The 16,825-nt window shown below is 44.1% G+C and overlaps 1 protein-coding gene across 7 annotated transcripts in view; it reads right to left on the bottom strand.

Moving 5' to 3' along the window:
- Positions 1 to 1,648: 1,648 nt before the first annotated feature.
- foxp2 (forkhead box P2) overlaps positions 1,649 to 16,825 on the bottom strand; it is a 107,597-nt gene continuing 92,420 nt past the window's right edge. For 6 of the 7 annotated variants that reach the window (XM_058077298.2, XM_058077302.2, XM_058077299.2 and 3 more), the window contains 9 exons: positions 15,872 to 15,959; positions 13,269 to 13,352; positions 10,195 to 10,405; positions 9,557 to 9,660; positions 9,379 to 9,480; positions 7,956 to 8,077; positions 6,731 to 6,800; positions 6,138 to 6,436; positions 1,649 to 2,047 (listed from right to left, as the gene is read on the bottom strand). In XM_058077298.2, coding sequence (XP_057933281.2) covers positions 1,903 to 2,047; positions 6,138 to 6,436; positions 6,731 to 6,800; positions 7,956 to 8,077; positions 9,379 to 9,480; positions 9,557 to 9,660; positions 10,195 to 10,405; positions 13,269 to 13,352; positions 15,872 to 15,959 — 1,225 coding nt within the window. In that variant the 3' untranslated portion in view covers positions 1,649 to 1,902. The remainder of the gene's footprint in view (positions 2,048 to 6,137; positions 6,437 to 6,730; positions 6,801 to 7,955; positions 8,078 to 9,378; positions 9,481 to 9,556; positions 9,661 to 10,194; positions 10,406 to 13,268; positions 13,353 to 15,871; positions 15,960 to 16,825) is intronic. The other variant, XM_058077301.2, reaches the window with a different exon arrangement.

The raw sequence follows: 16,825 nt of genomic DNA, 5'->3' as shown, positions 1-16,825 counted from the left end.
GTTGACAAAGTATTCCACAATCACGGCACATTGTTAAATACTCCAGAAACATGGCGGACATGTTGCTGGACGCTCCACAAATATGGCCAACGTGGACTAAATGTTCCGGGCACATTGTTAAATACTCCAGAAACACGGCGGACATGTTGCTGGATGCTCCACAAATATGGCCGACGTGGATTAAATGTTCCACAAACAATGCAGATACTCCATAAACATGGCGGACATGTTGTTGGATGCTCCACAAATATGGCCGACGGGGACTAAATGTTCCGGGCACATTGTTAAATACTCCAGAAACACGGCGGACATGTTGCTGGACGTGCCACAAATATGGCCGACGTGGACTAAATGTTCCACAAACAATGCAGATACTCCAGAAACCCGGTGGACATGTTGCTGGACGCTCCACAAATATGGCCGACGTGGACTAAATGTTCCACAAACAATGCAGATACTCCATAAACATGGCGGACATGTTGCTGGACGCTCCACAAATATGGCCGACGTGGACTAAATGTTCCACAAACAATGCAGATACTCCATAAACATGGTGGACATGTTGAAGCACAATACACAAACACGGGACATACGTATGTCGCGCCATAAACGCCGCCAGCGTGCTGAGCAATAGTCCACAAATATGGCCGACATTTTGGAACTAAAAGAAGTTGGGTTAGGATGTATCGTTTCCATAAGAATCCTGACATCGGTTTCCTACATTTTTGTGGAAAATCCTACAAAAATCCTCATGAGCGGTATCGGTCTGATCCATGCCGCACAAGAGGAGGCAGAATTTTGTGTAACTTTGGTTTCCCGAAAACAGAAATGACCGTGAATTAAAGCAACAACACTTTTCTGCAGAGAAAAGGTTCCCTTTCACCTTTCCGACATGGCTATTATTATTATTACTATTATTCATATCATTATAATTATTATCATCATTAGCAGTATCATTCTTCTTATTTCCACTGAAATACTATTTGGCTTGGCTAGATATTTGTGTCATGTTTGGTGTTTTCAGTTTGTGACAGTGCCTTTGAGAACTTTACATATTCACCAGCTTGTTTGAAATAAAAAAAAACACAACGTAAAAAAGATGCGTTGAAAAACAAACGACAGCAACACGATGATTCTGCACAAATACTTTTTTGTTTTGGTCATGATCCACTTTGACATTTAGCTCCTCTCTGGCCTGCAGCTATCTATGTAAGTACTGTATGTATGTATGTATGTAAGTATGTATGCAGAATTTGTCGGTACACATCTCCATGGACAGGAAACAATCCCAGAGGTTCTTGGAAGGTAGTTTGTCTTGGTCGTCTTGCTTAAAGTGGCGTCTTCGTGTTGAGTCATAAGCTATTGGCCTTTGCTAGTGTAGGCTTTGGTTTCTAGCTGTTGCCTGTGACTGCTTGCAGGGAGACAAAGCTTTTTTTCCCAAAATGGACGTGAGGAGGACATGTGTCGTTATTCCTTTACTTTTTTTTTGTTTTACTCTTTGCGATTGAGGGGATGGCATTTACAGTTGTGCGGGAGGGAGCGGAGGGGGATGAACGATGAGTCCAACCAGCAATTGTCTCTAGACATGGAAAAACTACTGTGGGTATTGACAAAAAATGTGGTCCTTTTCTTTGTTTTTTTTTGTGTGTGTGTGTTTTGGTTTTGATGGCATTTATTTCCTCCCTTTTGTCCATCTACTCATCCATCAGTGAGTCCATCATCCTGTAGCGGCCATCTTGGATCAGTTTGGATCAGTTTTTTGCGTCCAACATGCTAAATAAATAGTCCCAGTGGTGAGGGAGGAGTGGGGGGAACAAAAGGAGAGTGGGCGGATGTCGGAGTGCTTTTCCAAGTCTGGGCAGAAGGGATAGCAAAAAAAAAAAAAAAAAAGTCACTTAAGAGTCACTCCAGGTCTTCTGATAAGTTCCCTTCCTCCAGCTCCCGGTCGTCGTCCAGCTCTGGACTGTGATTGGCCGTCGTCACCAGCGACATGGGGCAGTCGTCGTCGTCCATGTTTAGAGGTTCCTCCTTCACGTGCACGGGCGGCCTGTGACACAACCACATTGGCAGTCACTCTTTATGTAGCAATGACACATGTTGGAACGGCAGCACTCGTGCAGCCTCAAGAGACAATAGGGGCTGTTTTTTTATGGGATGGTGAGGCTATACTGCTACACCAGCTGTACACACGGAGGGGGAGGGGTCACTGTTGCCAAAGTTGCTATACTTAGTGAGTCACCTGACATGAAAGCACCCCCCCCCCCACGAAACAAAACAACAAAAAGAAAGAAGCAACGCCAGAATCTGTCATGTCGTGCCAAACATATTATTTGCTTGGAACTAACATTCCCAGCCAATAATGCAAGTACTCTACTCCACGAATAGATTGCAGTCCTGCAGGTACCAGGAGTACATGAGTACCTGTAGTTTGCAATATTCAACTTTTTGACCACTTGTTTTTTTATTTAGTTTTAAAAAAAAAATTAAAAATTAATTAACTCAGGGCGGCATGGCGGTCGAATGGTTAGCGCGCAGACCTCACAGCTAGGAGACCAGGGTTCAATTCCACCCTCGGCCATCTCTGTGTGGAGTTTGCATGTTCTCCCCGTGCATGCGTGGGTTTTCTCCGGGTACTCCGGTTTCCTCCCACATTCCAAAAACATGCTAGGTTAATTAGCGACTCCAAATTGTCCATAGGTATGAATGTGAGTGTGAATGGTTGTTTGTCTATATGTGCCCTGTGATTGGCTGGCGACCAGTCCAGGGTGTACCCCGCCTCTCGCCTCGTGAGGAGGATAAGCGGTAGAAAATGAATGAATGAATAATTAACTCTCCAAACGTGCAGGAAGAGGTTTGACTCTGCGTGTGTGATATCTTCCATAGAACAACGGCAGGAACGGTGTGAGCACTTTTGTCCGTCGTACAGTCTCTTTGTCTCAGTGGGGAGGAGGCGGCGTCGCTAGCATACACACATAGGAGTGTAATCATTGTACTTTTGTTAAAGGTAATGTTAAAATCTCGTGTATAGGGTCTTGTGACCCCCCCTATATATTATATAGTATATTCCATAGTATGAAATATGTACTTTTCAATTGAACCACTGAATAAAAAGAACTTTACAAAGATATTCCTATTTAGCGAGATGCACCTGAAGAAGACAAAGAGATAAAAATGCAGGCAGGTGGAGCGGCCGGTGAGTTACTGTAAACACGGGATCGGCGTGCCATGCATTATAGAGCCAGCAGGCGCGTTGTTTGCCAGATGCTAATTTGACATGATGCCTCGCGTCGACTGGAAGTTAGAGCATGAAAAACACGGCCGATGGGCTGCGATGCCTCAGACATGTTTGGCATTTAAAAGTTTACTGATGACACCAGGTTGAAATACATGAAAAGGGAGGGGGGGAGGGAGGGGGGGTGTAAAAAAAACAGGCCACATGATAAATAATGGAGAATTTCTCATCCCTAAGCCCCCCGGAGCAAAGGCAGAGGAGAGGCTTTTTTATCTAGTTAATAGAAAGCACAGCCGCTCGTTAATATGCGGGGGTGGGCGGGTGGGTTGGGGGTGCGCGTGTCCCTCCTCAAGAGGAGGATGGTGGTGGTGAGGGGGGGGGGGTCTACCATTAATCAACTTCAGCCCTGGCAGTTGCCTCGGACACCATGATGCATGTTTTTAACTCCAAACGCACCAGCATCTCGCCGGCGTAAAGCGTTGGCGTGGGTCGGCGCCGACTAACAAGAAGAATAACGCTGTCACGCGCAAACAAGGCACAACATGATCTGACGACCGCGGCAGTGGGAGCGGGGTTGGTGCGCGACGTGATCTGAGGACCGGGGAGTCAGAGCGGGGTTGGCGCCACCATGATAAATCTGACAAAAGCTAATTATTTCTGACACGTCGGATGCATCCGAAAATCCCCGCAGACTCTCCAGGAGGAGGGGCTTATCAAGCAGGAGTACATTAGGACTCGTCTCATTGCCCCTCTCAGGAGGGGGGGCGGCGGGTAGAGAGAATTTGAAAAGGTGTACATACCTTGAAATACTGTAAATTATACTGTATATTTATATTTAAGCCCACGTGAACCCGGCTCATGGCCTTTGTTCGTTTAATTGCCTCACATTCAACCCGAGGTTATTTTTTTTTACGATGTCACGACCTCAAGGCGAGGTTAGATTTATAATATCATCATCATTATCGGTAAACACGCTTGCTTCTCATTTATAAATAAACGACACTTCATGTCCAAAAGCCATTCACATTGAAAAACAAGAAAAGTCGTTTTTTATTTCCTGTGTTCAGGAGATGCACTTTCCAAGTAAGTCTAAAGAGGACAAGGGAGTGCTTGTTTCGTCCATACATGTTTACCCCCCCCCTTCTCTGAAATGGGGTGTTAAGCGGGCATTTATGTTATTTAACTTTTAATAACAAGATGATGCTCTTTTTCATACTTTTCTCTCGACACGTGACACGAGATGCATGTCCCTCCGTCTCCTATATACGACCACCAGGACCTCAAAATGGAAGAAATGTGTTTTTTTTTTTCCCCGACACGCGTCTTGGTCCGGGATGTCTTTAAATAATGGAGTGGCGTGTAGCGCTACGCTAAATAGGACATCACCTTTTAAAGGCCTTTCTCAGGAGAGGATGCCCTACTCTGACAATTAGACAAACCTTCTCCGTGCCTTTCAAGGTTCATGCCGTAACCGCAAACTAGATGGCCTCGGGACATGCCGACTTCGTGTGTGTGTGTGTGTGTGTGTGCAATACACTCATGTACACCCTTAGGGGTTTGCTTTAAGAAGCAGCGCTGTTTAACATCGGGCAACTTCAGCTTGAAAAATGCAAACTTGGGCCACCGATTTGACCTCATTGCCTTGTTTGTCAGACATTTGTTCTTAAAGGGTTCCATCATGGCTGCCATACATTGAATGCCACACAATACACCTCAGTTGTCTTCATTAGCACCGTATTATATTGTGTTGTGTTCAGGAGCAGTTGGACTTTACTTTTTTGTTTTTAGAAAAATGCTCCGTAAGACAATAATTCAGCTATGTATGTGAGTGCCAGGAAGAAACGCTCTGACTCCTTTGGCAACACTTGCCTGTTGTGTTGCGTGTCTAAGTGTAGGAACCACCCCAATATAAGATTAACCCTTTTGTTTCCGAAAATAAATTAAAAAAACACAAAATTCATGGTCTCTTTGTGCATGAGCGACGTGAAGAAAAGCTTGCTTTCATACAGTTTCTTTGTCTCTTGTGACCCCCCCCCCCCATAGACATTTGTTCTTAAAGGGTTCCATCATGGCTGCCATACATTAAATGCCCCACAATACACCTCAGTTGTCTTCATTAGCACCGTATTATATTGTGTTGTGTTCAGGAGCAGTTGGACTTTACTTTTTCTTACTCCACCCTAAAAATAAGACGACCCCTTTCTTTGGAAAAATGCTCCTTAAGACAATAATTCAGCTATGTATGTGAGTGCCAGGAAGAAACACTCTGGCTCCTTTGTAGGAGGAACCAAGGAACCAAGTGTAGGAACCACCCCAATATAAGATCAATCCTTTTGTTTCGGAAAATAAATAAAAGCCACAAAATTCATGGTCTCTTTGTGCGTGAGCGACGTGAAGAAAAGCTTGCCTGGGGGAAAAGTGATTTAGGCGACCTGATTCTTCATTTCAATTGCTCGATTGTTAAAAAAATGAATATGAGGAAAAACAATTTGTCGTATTCCGGTGTAGTATGTGAGTGCCAGGAAGAAACACTCTGATTCGCTTTCCTTTGGCAACACTTGCCTGTTGTGTTGCATGTCTAAGTGTAGGAACCACCCCAATATAAGATTAACCCTTTCGTTTCTGAAAATAAATACCCCCCCCACAAAAATCATGGTCTCTTAATGCGTGAGCCACATGAAGAAAAGCTTGCCCAGGGGAAAAGTGATTGGGCGTGACCTGACAAATTTTAATTGGCATTGTCTTATATTTTTATATATACCATGGTCTTGTATTCATAGTCCACGCAAACAAGTTCCCTGCAAGTGAGTCGGAGCTTTTCTTCCTGTCACTCACATACACAAAAAACCCTAGAAAATGATATATTGCATTGTGGTCAATATGTTTTGTGTAGTGCAGAACCTACATGTGCCCATGTGGGGAGTACCCGGGGCTGCTGTGTCCGTTGGTGTCCAGGTGGTCCAGGGACCCGTTGAGGTCGTCGTGGGCGGACTGCAACAGGGTAGGGGGGCTGCCACTCAGCGTACCAGGAGGGCTAATGCCGAGGAGTCCCGGCGGGCTGCCACCAAGCAGCCCTGGTGGACTGCCGCCCATCAGTCCGGAGGGGTCACCGCCCAGGAGGCCGTGGCAGCCGCCCATGGGGCCCGAGCTGTTCATGAGGCCGGGGGTACCCAGTAGAGGGAGGGTGGTCTCTGCTAGAGCGGCCTACAAGGAGAACAGAAGTTAGAGGGGCCAACGGAAGACCCGGTCCCCTTGAAAACTTTATCTCCAAATCATAAAAACTCTCGGACACTTTGGCCTGCCGAGCATTAAAGTTATATGCCGACATTAAATTTTTAAGTTTTTTTTTTTGCCATGAGCCTGGCTGGCGTATACACAATGAAGCCAAATCATTTATGACAGCCTGGATAAATATTAATGTCCATGCCCCTCGCATTTGCACATGCTCCTATCAATCTGAGGGGACCACGGAGCTCATGTCTTCCTTTGGCTTCCTACCTGGAGGCTGGCGTTTAGTGCAGAGCCGTAGCCCAGACTGGAGGGCAGGTTCTTGACGAGTGACGGGCTTCTGGAAGGGTGGAAAAGAAAGGGCGGCGACGTCAACAATGGTCCAATAACAGCGTGATGACATAGACCTAAAGCAGCTAGATAGACAAAAGTACTGGGACTCGGACAACATGTCCACAGTTCCTCATTTATTAAAAACAGCATAGGGGTTCTGTCATATACGGTGGAGGATCTTTGACTAGGTGGGGCCCTGAACATGGCTCAAGGATCTTAGACGAGCTTAGACTTAGGCTATTGAAAACAACAGTGTGCTCCTGTTATATACAGGATCTTTGACTGTGTTTTTTGTTGTCTGTCCTTAAAGACGGCAGATCACTCCTGTCATAGAGAGGATCTTTGGCAGTGGCAGACCACTCCTTGGCAGTCGCAGATCACTCCTGTCATCTAAATGATCTTTGGCTGTTGCAGATCACTCCTGTCAGATAGAGGATCTTTGACTGTGGCAGATCACTCCTGTCATATAAATGATCTTTGACTGTGGCAGATCACTGCTGTCATATAAATGAGCTTTGAATGTGGCAGATCACTCCTGTCATATAGAGGATCTTTGACTGTGGCAGATCACTCCTGTCATATAGTAGAGGATCTTTGACTGCGTCAGATCACTCCTGTCATATAAATGATATTTGATTGTGGCAGATCACTCCCGTCATATAGGGGATCTTTGACTGTGGCAGATCACTCCTGTCATTTAAATGATCTTTGATTGTGGCATATCACTCCCGTCATATAGAGGATCTTTGACTGTGCTTTTTTGTAGTCTGTCCTTAAAGACAGCAGATCACTCCTGCCATATAGAGGATCTTTGACATCTTTGACTAGTTTTTGTCATCCTTACAGATGACTGATCACTCTTGAGGAGGATCTTTGGCGAGATAGGTCCCTAAAAACAACATAACTGCTGAAATATAGAAGATCTCTGATGAGCGGTTAAATGCTTAAAATATCGAGCACTCCTGTCTCATAGAGGATCTTTGACGAGGCTGCGTTTTAATTGACTGCTTTATTATCCATGTGGTGAAGTAAAGATGACCCTGCATTTACATTAGAAACAAAATAAGTTAATAAAAATCAAATGTGAACAATTGAGTTGAATATTTCTGCTTTATGGGTAAAATAAAAAAAAGAAGCCATTTTGTCAACTTCATATTCGTACCCTGTGATCTTCTGCGACCGGCGTTTCTGGTACTCCACCTCATCCACCGTCCACACGGCGCCTTTCACGTTCTCCACGCGCACAAAGCACTTGTGCAGGCTGAGGTTGTGGCGCACGGCGTTCTGGGAAAGAAAGACAGAAAAAGACGTACAGGTCACAGGAAGCACATTCATGCACCGTTGATTTAATTAGCAAAAAAAGAAAAAAAAAAAGGGGGAGAGTAAACGCTCTTGCAAGTCCGGCACACAGTACATATCAATCAGAGTAAGTGGACTAAAAGGAGGTAATCAGCATAGCGAATGGCTTATGGTGCTGAAGGTCTTGATAATGGTGATGTCAGGAACCCTCTCTGCTCTTAATGGACATGTCTTTTGAAATATGTAAAAAGACAGAGGTGTCACTGCGAGTGTGTGAATGTGTGTGTGTGTCTTCATCTCAACCGCATCAACGCCATATTTGATTTAATTACAAACTATACGAGCATATAATACAATAATACACTTTAATATTTCTGCATTAGCTTGCTGTGTACTGCTTTGTCGCCACGAAGGGGATTCAGCATGTTAAAAAAAACACACAAAAAAAAACTCATAAGCAGATCTCGCATCTGACCTGAAAATCCCTGGATGTGATTGATCTTAATGCCCATGGCTGTGAATATGATAATTTTAATATTAATGAGCAAATGAGCAGTTTTATTATGCATGCTATATAGTTAGAACTAATAAGCTTCTGCATGAAGAAGAAAAGAGGGATGGAGGATGGTAGTGGGGGTGGGGTGGGGTGGCGGAGGAGGGGGGGGGCAGATATTAAACATTACTTTCCTTTTTCTCCAAACAAATTCTCTCCATTAATCAAAGGACGGGGCGTCACGTTAACGCTTAAACGGATGACCTCGCTTATAGCGCCGGAAACAGAAGCATACAAATGAACCATGATTCGTTGTCAAATAGAGGATCTTTGACTGTTTTCATTCATTTTGGCAATTTGTGATGTCATGAAGTGACATTATCTACAAAATAAGAAGAATAGAGGCTGTTCGGACAGCATCCGAACACACGCTAGTCATTGTGGCGGTAAATAAAGACTTCCTCCGCCATGACAGATCCATTCGAGCTTGTGTTTGTGTGCATCTTTGACCTCCAACTCCACCTCCATCCCTCCCTCGCTCGCTTTCTCCCTGCTTGACGGCCATCTTTCTTCCTAATTAATCAATGATATGCAAAGGGAGCTTGAGGAGGGAGGGAGGGTCGGAGGGGGGGAGGGGGTGTCTCGCCCAACAAAAGGTGCTGATGATGGAGTGGCTGCTGTATAATTAGAGCCCTCTCCACGCCACGTTATTCATTTCTGTGGCGTTTATACAGAAGTGGGGGTGACAGGGGGGGGGGATAAAATAGTGTCTGAAAGTGCGTTGTTTCCAAACCTTCCAGGTGGCGGCGTTGCGTCGAAAGTAGGCGAACGTGCGCGTGAACCAGCTGTAGATTTCATTAAGCGTTAACTGCATGTCGGCCGAGTCCATGATAGCCTGGAATGAGATGACATCAAATCACGCTTTGCTGACTCCTCCCCCCACACGCACACACATTTTCCTTCCCACTCACCTGTCTTATGAGGGTTGCATAAGTAAACGGCGGTCTGACATCCGCGTTCTTATAAAACTCGTAGTTTGGGGCGATCTCTGGAAAAATAAATACTGTGTCACCACCTGAAATAATTGGTACATTTTTACTCCTCCAGGTATGGCATTCAGTCAAGGTTTGATCAAATTAAAAGGGGGAGGTTGGGGTGGGGAGGGGGTGAGGGAGGGGGAGAGACAGAGAGAGAGAGAGGGAGGGGTGCATCAAATGAGCATTTTCCATGTCTAACAAAATGCATTTTTAATTAATGTCTCTCACGAGAGATCTTAAACACTAATAAATCCATAAAATGAGATCCGTGCAGTTCGTTAGGCCCGAGCTGAATAATTGATGCAACTGGGCGCTAAACACAGACGGTAAATATAAACATCAAAAGGCAGAGCATTTAAAATGCAAAAAGTCATATGTGCAACGTCCTAATGCAATAAATATGATATTTACTCGGCCATTATTTGAACTTAATTAACACTCCTGTAATATTTATGCCCTCTTTCTTGTCTATTTACATAGAAAGTGATTAAACATGGAGTGTGTGTATTATTAAAGCGTACCATCACAGAGAAGACTATTTACTAAAGTGTGTGCTGCGTAGTTGTTCTTACCCGACGACAGCGGCATGGAGTATTTGTCCGTGTGGCGTCGCCGCATGGCTCCCATACTGGGCACGTTGGCTCCGCCCAGCACCGACGGGACCTGGGGCATAGCCGCCATGGGGGTGATGGGTGCCGTGGGGGTGGTGGGCGTCTGCGGTAAGTTAGGCGGGGACGCAGAGGGAAGATTCTTAGACATGGTGACGCTGGACACCAAGTTGAGCTGCGAGGAAAAGAGATAGTTGTTGTTGAGAGTAATTCTTGCAAGGATTTGAGAGGAATCCGGGCAAAAATGTGCAGAGTTTAGTGGGAATTTGACTCATTTTTAGGGTTACTTAAAAGTGTCAAGCGATATTTTAACAAGAACTTAGTAGGATTTTGTGCAGACAAAGCAGTAATTGCTAAGATTTAGACATATTTTCTGGTTCACTAAGAAAGCATTAAAAATTGCCATTCACACAGGAATTTTGGAGGATTTTGTGCAAAAATGTGCAGTAATCTGTTAGGGTTACTTCATCATTCTTGCAAGGATTTAAGAGGAATCCGGGCAAAAATCTGCAGAGTTTAGTAGGAATTTGACACATTTTTAGGGTTAGTTTAGTGTCACGTGATATTTTAACAAGAACTCAACAGGATTTTGTGCAGAAAAAGCAGTAATTATTGGATTTTGACAAATTTTCTGGTTTACCTAGGGTTACTTAAAAGTGTCAAGAGATATTTTAACAAGAACTTAACAGGATTTTGTGCAAGAAAAAGCAGTAATTAGTAGACATATTGACATATTTTCTGGTTTACCTAAAAAGCATTAAAAATTGCCATTCACACAGGAATTTTGTAGGATTTTGTGCAAACATGTGCAGTAATCTCTTAGGGTTACTTCATCATTATTGCAAGGATTTAAATGTGCACAATTTAGTATAGAATTTTGACACAATTTTAGGGTTTTCACAAGAACTTGGCAGGATTTTGTACCAAAAATATTCTGTAATTATTAAAGAAACTTTAATAATTTTAAAATTTAAGATTTTTAGGGTTACTTGAGGGAATTATGGAGGTCTTTGCACCCCCCCCCAAAAAGCAGTAATTAGTAGGATTTTTACATATTTTCTGTCTTACTTCAAAAGCATTAAAAAGCGCCAGTCTCATGAGAATTTTGTAAGATTCTGTGCAAAAAATTAGAAGTATTTCTACCCCCAAAACCTGTTAAGAAGCGTTAGTTTCAGAAGATCTTAGGAGGATTCTGTGCAACAAATACGCAATATTTTTGGAAACAGGGGAAAAAAATAAATAAATAAAATAAAAAAAAAATATGTATACAATTTTCATTAAATTAATTAATTCATTTATATTTTCTCAGCGACAAATTTTGTCAGGTTTTGTGACAAAAAAAATTGTAGAAATTTGACATATTCTTAGGGTTAGCTTATTTTTGCAAGAATTGTAGTACGATTTTGCAGATTCTGTGCAAAAAATATGCAGTACTTACTAGAATTTTTTTTTATTTTTATGTTTGATTAGAAAGCACCATTCTCACATAAACAATCAGTCACAAGAATGTTATGTTCATAAGAATTTATTGGGATTCACGAGAATGTGCTTTTTTTTGTAAACAAACAAGCAGCTAATAGCATTGCCTCGTTTTGATTATTCGAATTTTTCATCGTAAAGTAGCAGTAAAGAGTTCCCGTTGAGTTTTGCTTCCCGACTCCCGCTACAGTTGTGTCCAGTATAAATAAACAATCACGTATGGACATAATGCGTGGGTGCTAGCATGAAAGGTGTCCTGGCTGGTCCACTAACGTTGCAGGTGGACAAAGTAAGTTACGCAGGGTCGGCTTAGCATCCGAATCGATGCGATTTACATCCGTAGCATCCGAACGATTTTGATGCGGTTATTTGAAGGTCGGGTGGTTACATAATGTTGCTTTAAAAGCAGCATTTTAGTCATTGCAACCACACTCAACCGACTTAATGTCTCCTTAACTTGTGTGCTTTATCTCTGCCCTGTTTGGAGCACCTCATTACAGCCAAGAGGGCTCGTAATTATCATCTGAAAGGCCCCGACATCTACCCAGACTGGTTGAAAGTTGACATTTTTATCCTATTTATCAACGCAACCACCCTCCAAGTCAATTCCAAACTCCAAGGCGTGCAAACCCGCTTGTCGACTCACAATTAAGGCAATTCAGTTTGAATATGTAACGATGTCATTACCATTCGCCGGCTGGAATTAGCGGCGCGTCTGAAAGGTCAGTTAGGCGTTTTTCCAGTCGGCTGGAGATTTGGAGGACAGAAAGTGGAGGAAAAGATGGACAATTAGCGCAGCGAGCGGGCCTCATGCTTTTTCAGTGACTGACATACGAAGTAACTGCGTGTCACTCTGTCTTAATGTAATCAAGTTGGGAAAAAGTAGAGCTCACTTTGCATGTATCGCCAGTGTCTGTTAAGGAGTGAGGCGGTGATAAATAGAGAGATAAAGCGAGATGGGGGCCCCCCGATAACACGGAGGCTGATCGTTGGCTAATCTGGAACAGCGTGCTCTAATTAGAAATGCTATGATACAATTTGGCGCTGGTAATTAGCGGAGATGGGCTGGCTCCTCTCCACAAGCCTTGTTAGAGGAAACACACAGCTGTGTGGGGGGGTTGGGGGGGGGGGGGTTACGGTAGATGAGAAGACACGTGGCGCAGCACACCATGACTCCACATGTTGGATTCAGGAGGAAATCATGGACTCAGTTCAAAATAAATATAACCATTACCCAAAAAAAAATATTTGTAAGAATAAAGTTCCATTTATCGTCTTCTAAAGATGTCTTTTTTTGCGATCCATTTTAGCAGCAATTGTAGTGTGTTTATATCAACATTCAGTATCAGCCCCTGAGCTGTAATTTGTTGCTAAAATGACACTTCAGTCCGTGCTAGCAGCGCTATCAGGCCGCCAACAGGTTGTTTTGGCCATTATAGCCATCACAGAGAAATGACCCCCCCCATCCTTAAAGACATCGTTCACCATCTAATACACTTCCAAACAGACACAAAGCCCATTTCATCTTGGTGTTTACAGTAGGAGCAATATGCACTCACTGGTTTGGGAGATGACTTGGGTTCGGAGGGCCGCATGTGCAAGTGGGTCATCATGGCCTGGAGACGTTCGCGTTCTTTGGAAAGCTACGACGGGGGAGAAGAAGAGTAAATTAACACTGGAGAGGCCGAGCAAAAAAAAAACAAAAAAACAAAACAAATAGCATTTCATCTTTTTGTCCGTAGTAGAATTTAGGTCAGCGAGGCTCCGACGGTAACGAGGCAGCGAGGCCGCAAATGAGTAGGACGGCAGCTGCCTCGAGGTGAAGGGGGTCCTTCTGCACATGGACGTGGGACGGACCCCGCCTCTACGGTCCAGCCTATCATCAATCTCATTCGGTGACAGGGAACGCGCTTAATAAACACGTGGGGAAGAGAAACACAGCCCTCATTACAAGTGAAGGCTCCACAGGAAAGGGAAAGGAAGGGTAATTGGTCACAGAGCTCTTGCTTCTCGCAGGAAAACACAACTCCAAAGTCAATAAACTAATAACATAATTCCCTGCATTCCCAATCCGTGTTCAAGCATTTTTATTGCAGGATACTGCATCCTCTCAAGGGACGAAACGGTAGAAATGAATACACTTTAGAGTAGTCAGTGCACGGCGAGTACGCCTCAAGATTCCCTGTTCGGAATTCAAGTTTTCCTTCACTTAAACAGCAGATCCTACAGTACCGGCAGCACTCATGCAGCCCCAGACGCTACCACCACCTCTTATCCTTCTCGACAATTGTAGAAGGTTCTTGATCATGTTGCTGGTGTGTTTGGATGCCTTATCATGTTGGAACTCGTGTTTTCACTCGGTGAACCGCAGCTCCTTCTGCAGTGGCAGTACTCGTGCAGCCCCAGAAGACATTTGGTCATCTTGCAGGTGTGTTTGGGCTCCTTATCATGTCGAAAGACTGAGGAGATGCTCAATTTCTGCTTCACAGTGTCACAGTACATGTTGGAATTCATGTTTTCCATCATTGAACCACAGCTCCTCTTGCACTAGCAGCACTCGTGTATCCCCAGACATTTGCAGAAGACTCTTGATCATCTTGCCGGTGTGTTTGGACTCCTTATCATGTTGAAAAACTGACAAATGTTCTCACAGCACATGTTGGAACTCATGTTTTCACTATGTGAACTGCAGCTCCTTCTGCAGTGGCAGCACTCGTGCAGCACCAGACACTTGTAGAAGACATTTGATCATCTTGCAGGTGCGTTTGGGCTCCTTATCATGTCGGGAGACTGATGAGATGCTCAATTTCTGCTTCACAGTGTCACAGTACATGTTGGAACTCATGTTTTCACTCAGTGAATCGCAGCTCCTTCTCTACTGGCAGCACTCGTGCAGCCCCAGACACTTGTAGAAGACACTTGATCATCTTGCAGGTGCGTATGGGCTCCTTATCATGCCGGAAGACTGACGAGATGCTCAATTTCTGCTTCACAGAGTCACAGTACATGTTGGAATTTATGTTTTCCATCATTGAACCACAGCTCCTCCTGCACTGGCAGCACTTGTGTATCCCCAGACATTTGCAGAAGACTCTTGATCATCTTGCCGGTGTGTTTGGACTCCTTATCATGTTGAAAAACTGACAAATGTTGTCACAGCACATGCTGGAACTCATGTTTTCATTCTGTGAACTGCAGCTCCTTCTGCAGCGGCAGCACTCGTGCAGCCCCAGACACTTGTAGAAGACACTTGATCATCTTGTAAGTGCGTATGGGCTCCTTAAAGGCATATCTTAATCTTAATCTTAATCATGTTGGAAGGCTGACGAGATGCTCAATTTCTGCTTCACAGTGTCACAGTACATGTTGGAATTCATGTTTTCCATCATTGAACCACAGCTCCTTGTGCCCTGGCAGCACTCGTGATTCCCCAGACACGTGTTTAAGACCCTTGATCATCTTGCAGGTGAGTTTGGGCTCCTTATCATGTCGGAAGACTGACAAGATGCTCAACTTCTGCTTCACAGTGTCACAGTACATGTTGGAATTCATGTTTTCCATGCAGCTCCTCCTGCACTGGCAGCACTCATGTAGCGCCAGATGCTGCCACCACAAATTACTTTGCTCCACAAGTCATTTTCAATGTATGCTGCAATGCAAGCTGTACACTGACTCCTCTACGAGTCGTTTCTATTGAGATATACAGTACAGTCATAAAAACACTCGCTGAAATGTGAGGATTATTCCACTCGGTGTATATACTGTATGAATATATTTGTTTCGGAAGACGAGCAGATGTCGTCAGCGCCGAGCACGAATGTCGCTCAATCAGCGCTCTCATTATCTCGCCAGCATGACTTCTTAATAAGGTCACGCTCCACCTACTGAAAATAGTTCCCTCCTTTTGAGCTTTCTTCAGGTGCAAAGTGCAGTTAATTAACACGGCAGGCAGGGAGAGACGCGCTCGCTATTAATTGGAAAGAGAAAGCCAGGGAAAATAAAGCGCACGCTTAATTCAATTAAAGGAGCCATAATGGCTTTGGCTGTCAGGCCTGAGGATCCTATTGTTTAGTGGCTTTGTTGAATTCAGCAGGTCCTGATGCTCGTGTGGGAGACCTGGCCTCGTTTGAGGAATTAGTCGGCAAAAAGTGGAGAAACTTACTTGGATTTCCAGCTGCTGGACCACCTGCATCTGGACCCGACACTGGGCTGTGCTCCGATCATCCAGGGCGTGCTCGTTGTTTAGGTGCCTGCGAGGAAACGCACAATAAGTTCAGATTAGGGGTGGAACTAAAAGTTATGGCGTTCCAGAGTTGCATATGGGCTCTTATAACTTCAGAAAAAATCATTTTAACATGAGACATGAGGCCACGGGAAAACAGATCGAACCAACAACATTCAGCTTGATAGACGTGCACTCCACCTGAACCGTACCGCCTCATACTTCATATCGTAACATCTACCGGGATATTGTAAGGATGACGAGGAGATGGCGGAGCAACAATGTCTTTATTGCAAAAACAAAGCAGGCCACTCTTAGCCGAATTACGCCAAAACAACATCAGCAAACTTAGCCCTCATGTCGCGTTCACAGACAGTTGGAAATAAACATTCTTTAACACAACTGCCAGGTTATGTCATAATTTTGCAGTGTATTGGTACGTCTTTTAAAATGATTAGAGTCCTCTAGACATGGAATAACACCCCTATAGTCAGCTTTATACTAATCTGGTACAGCGTTTTGGTACCGCCAACAAAAACCCAGGAGTGTTCCTGTGTGGACAGAGCCTTACACTCATATTACAAAATATAGTGGAAAAAAATAAAAAAAACAATAAGCTGTGTTTTGCTTATAAATGTGCTTTACTGTTGGGGGAGCAGACAGGAAGTGACGTTTTAGCTTGGTGTGGATGACGGTAGCCCATGTTAGTGATTATTGTGCCTGTTGTGAGACAATTCAAACCCAGAATAAGAGCCTGTCATTCTGGCAATCAAGTCTGGTGCTTGTGTATCTCACTGGACATTATACTAACACTACTGACATTTAGTGACCAGTGTGTATTTGAATGCATCTTCTGAAGTTTGCAATGTAGGTCATTTAGACCGGGGGTCTCAA

Source organism: Doryrhamphus excisus, linkage group LG2, assembly GCF_037039965.1.
Source record: "Doryrhamphus excisus strain RoL-2023G ecotype Guam linkage group LG2, RoL_Dexc_Guam_v1.1, whole genome shotgun sequence".
NCBI lineage: Eukaryota > Metazoa > Chordata > Actinopteri > Syngnathiformes > Syngnathidae > Doryrhamphus > Doryrhamphus excisus.
Note: the sequence above shows the minus strand (reverse complement) of the source record. Positions and strands in the feature narration are given on the sequence as shown.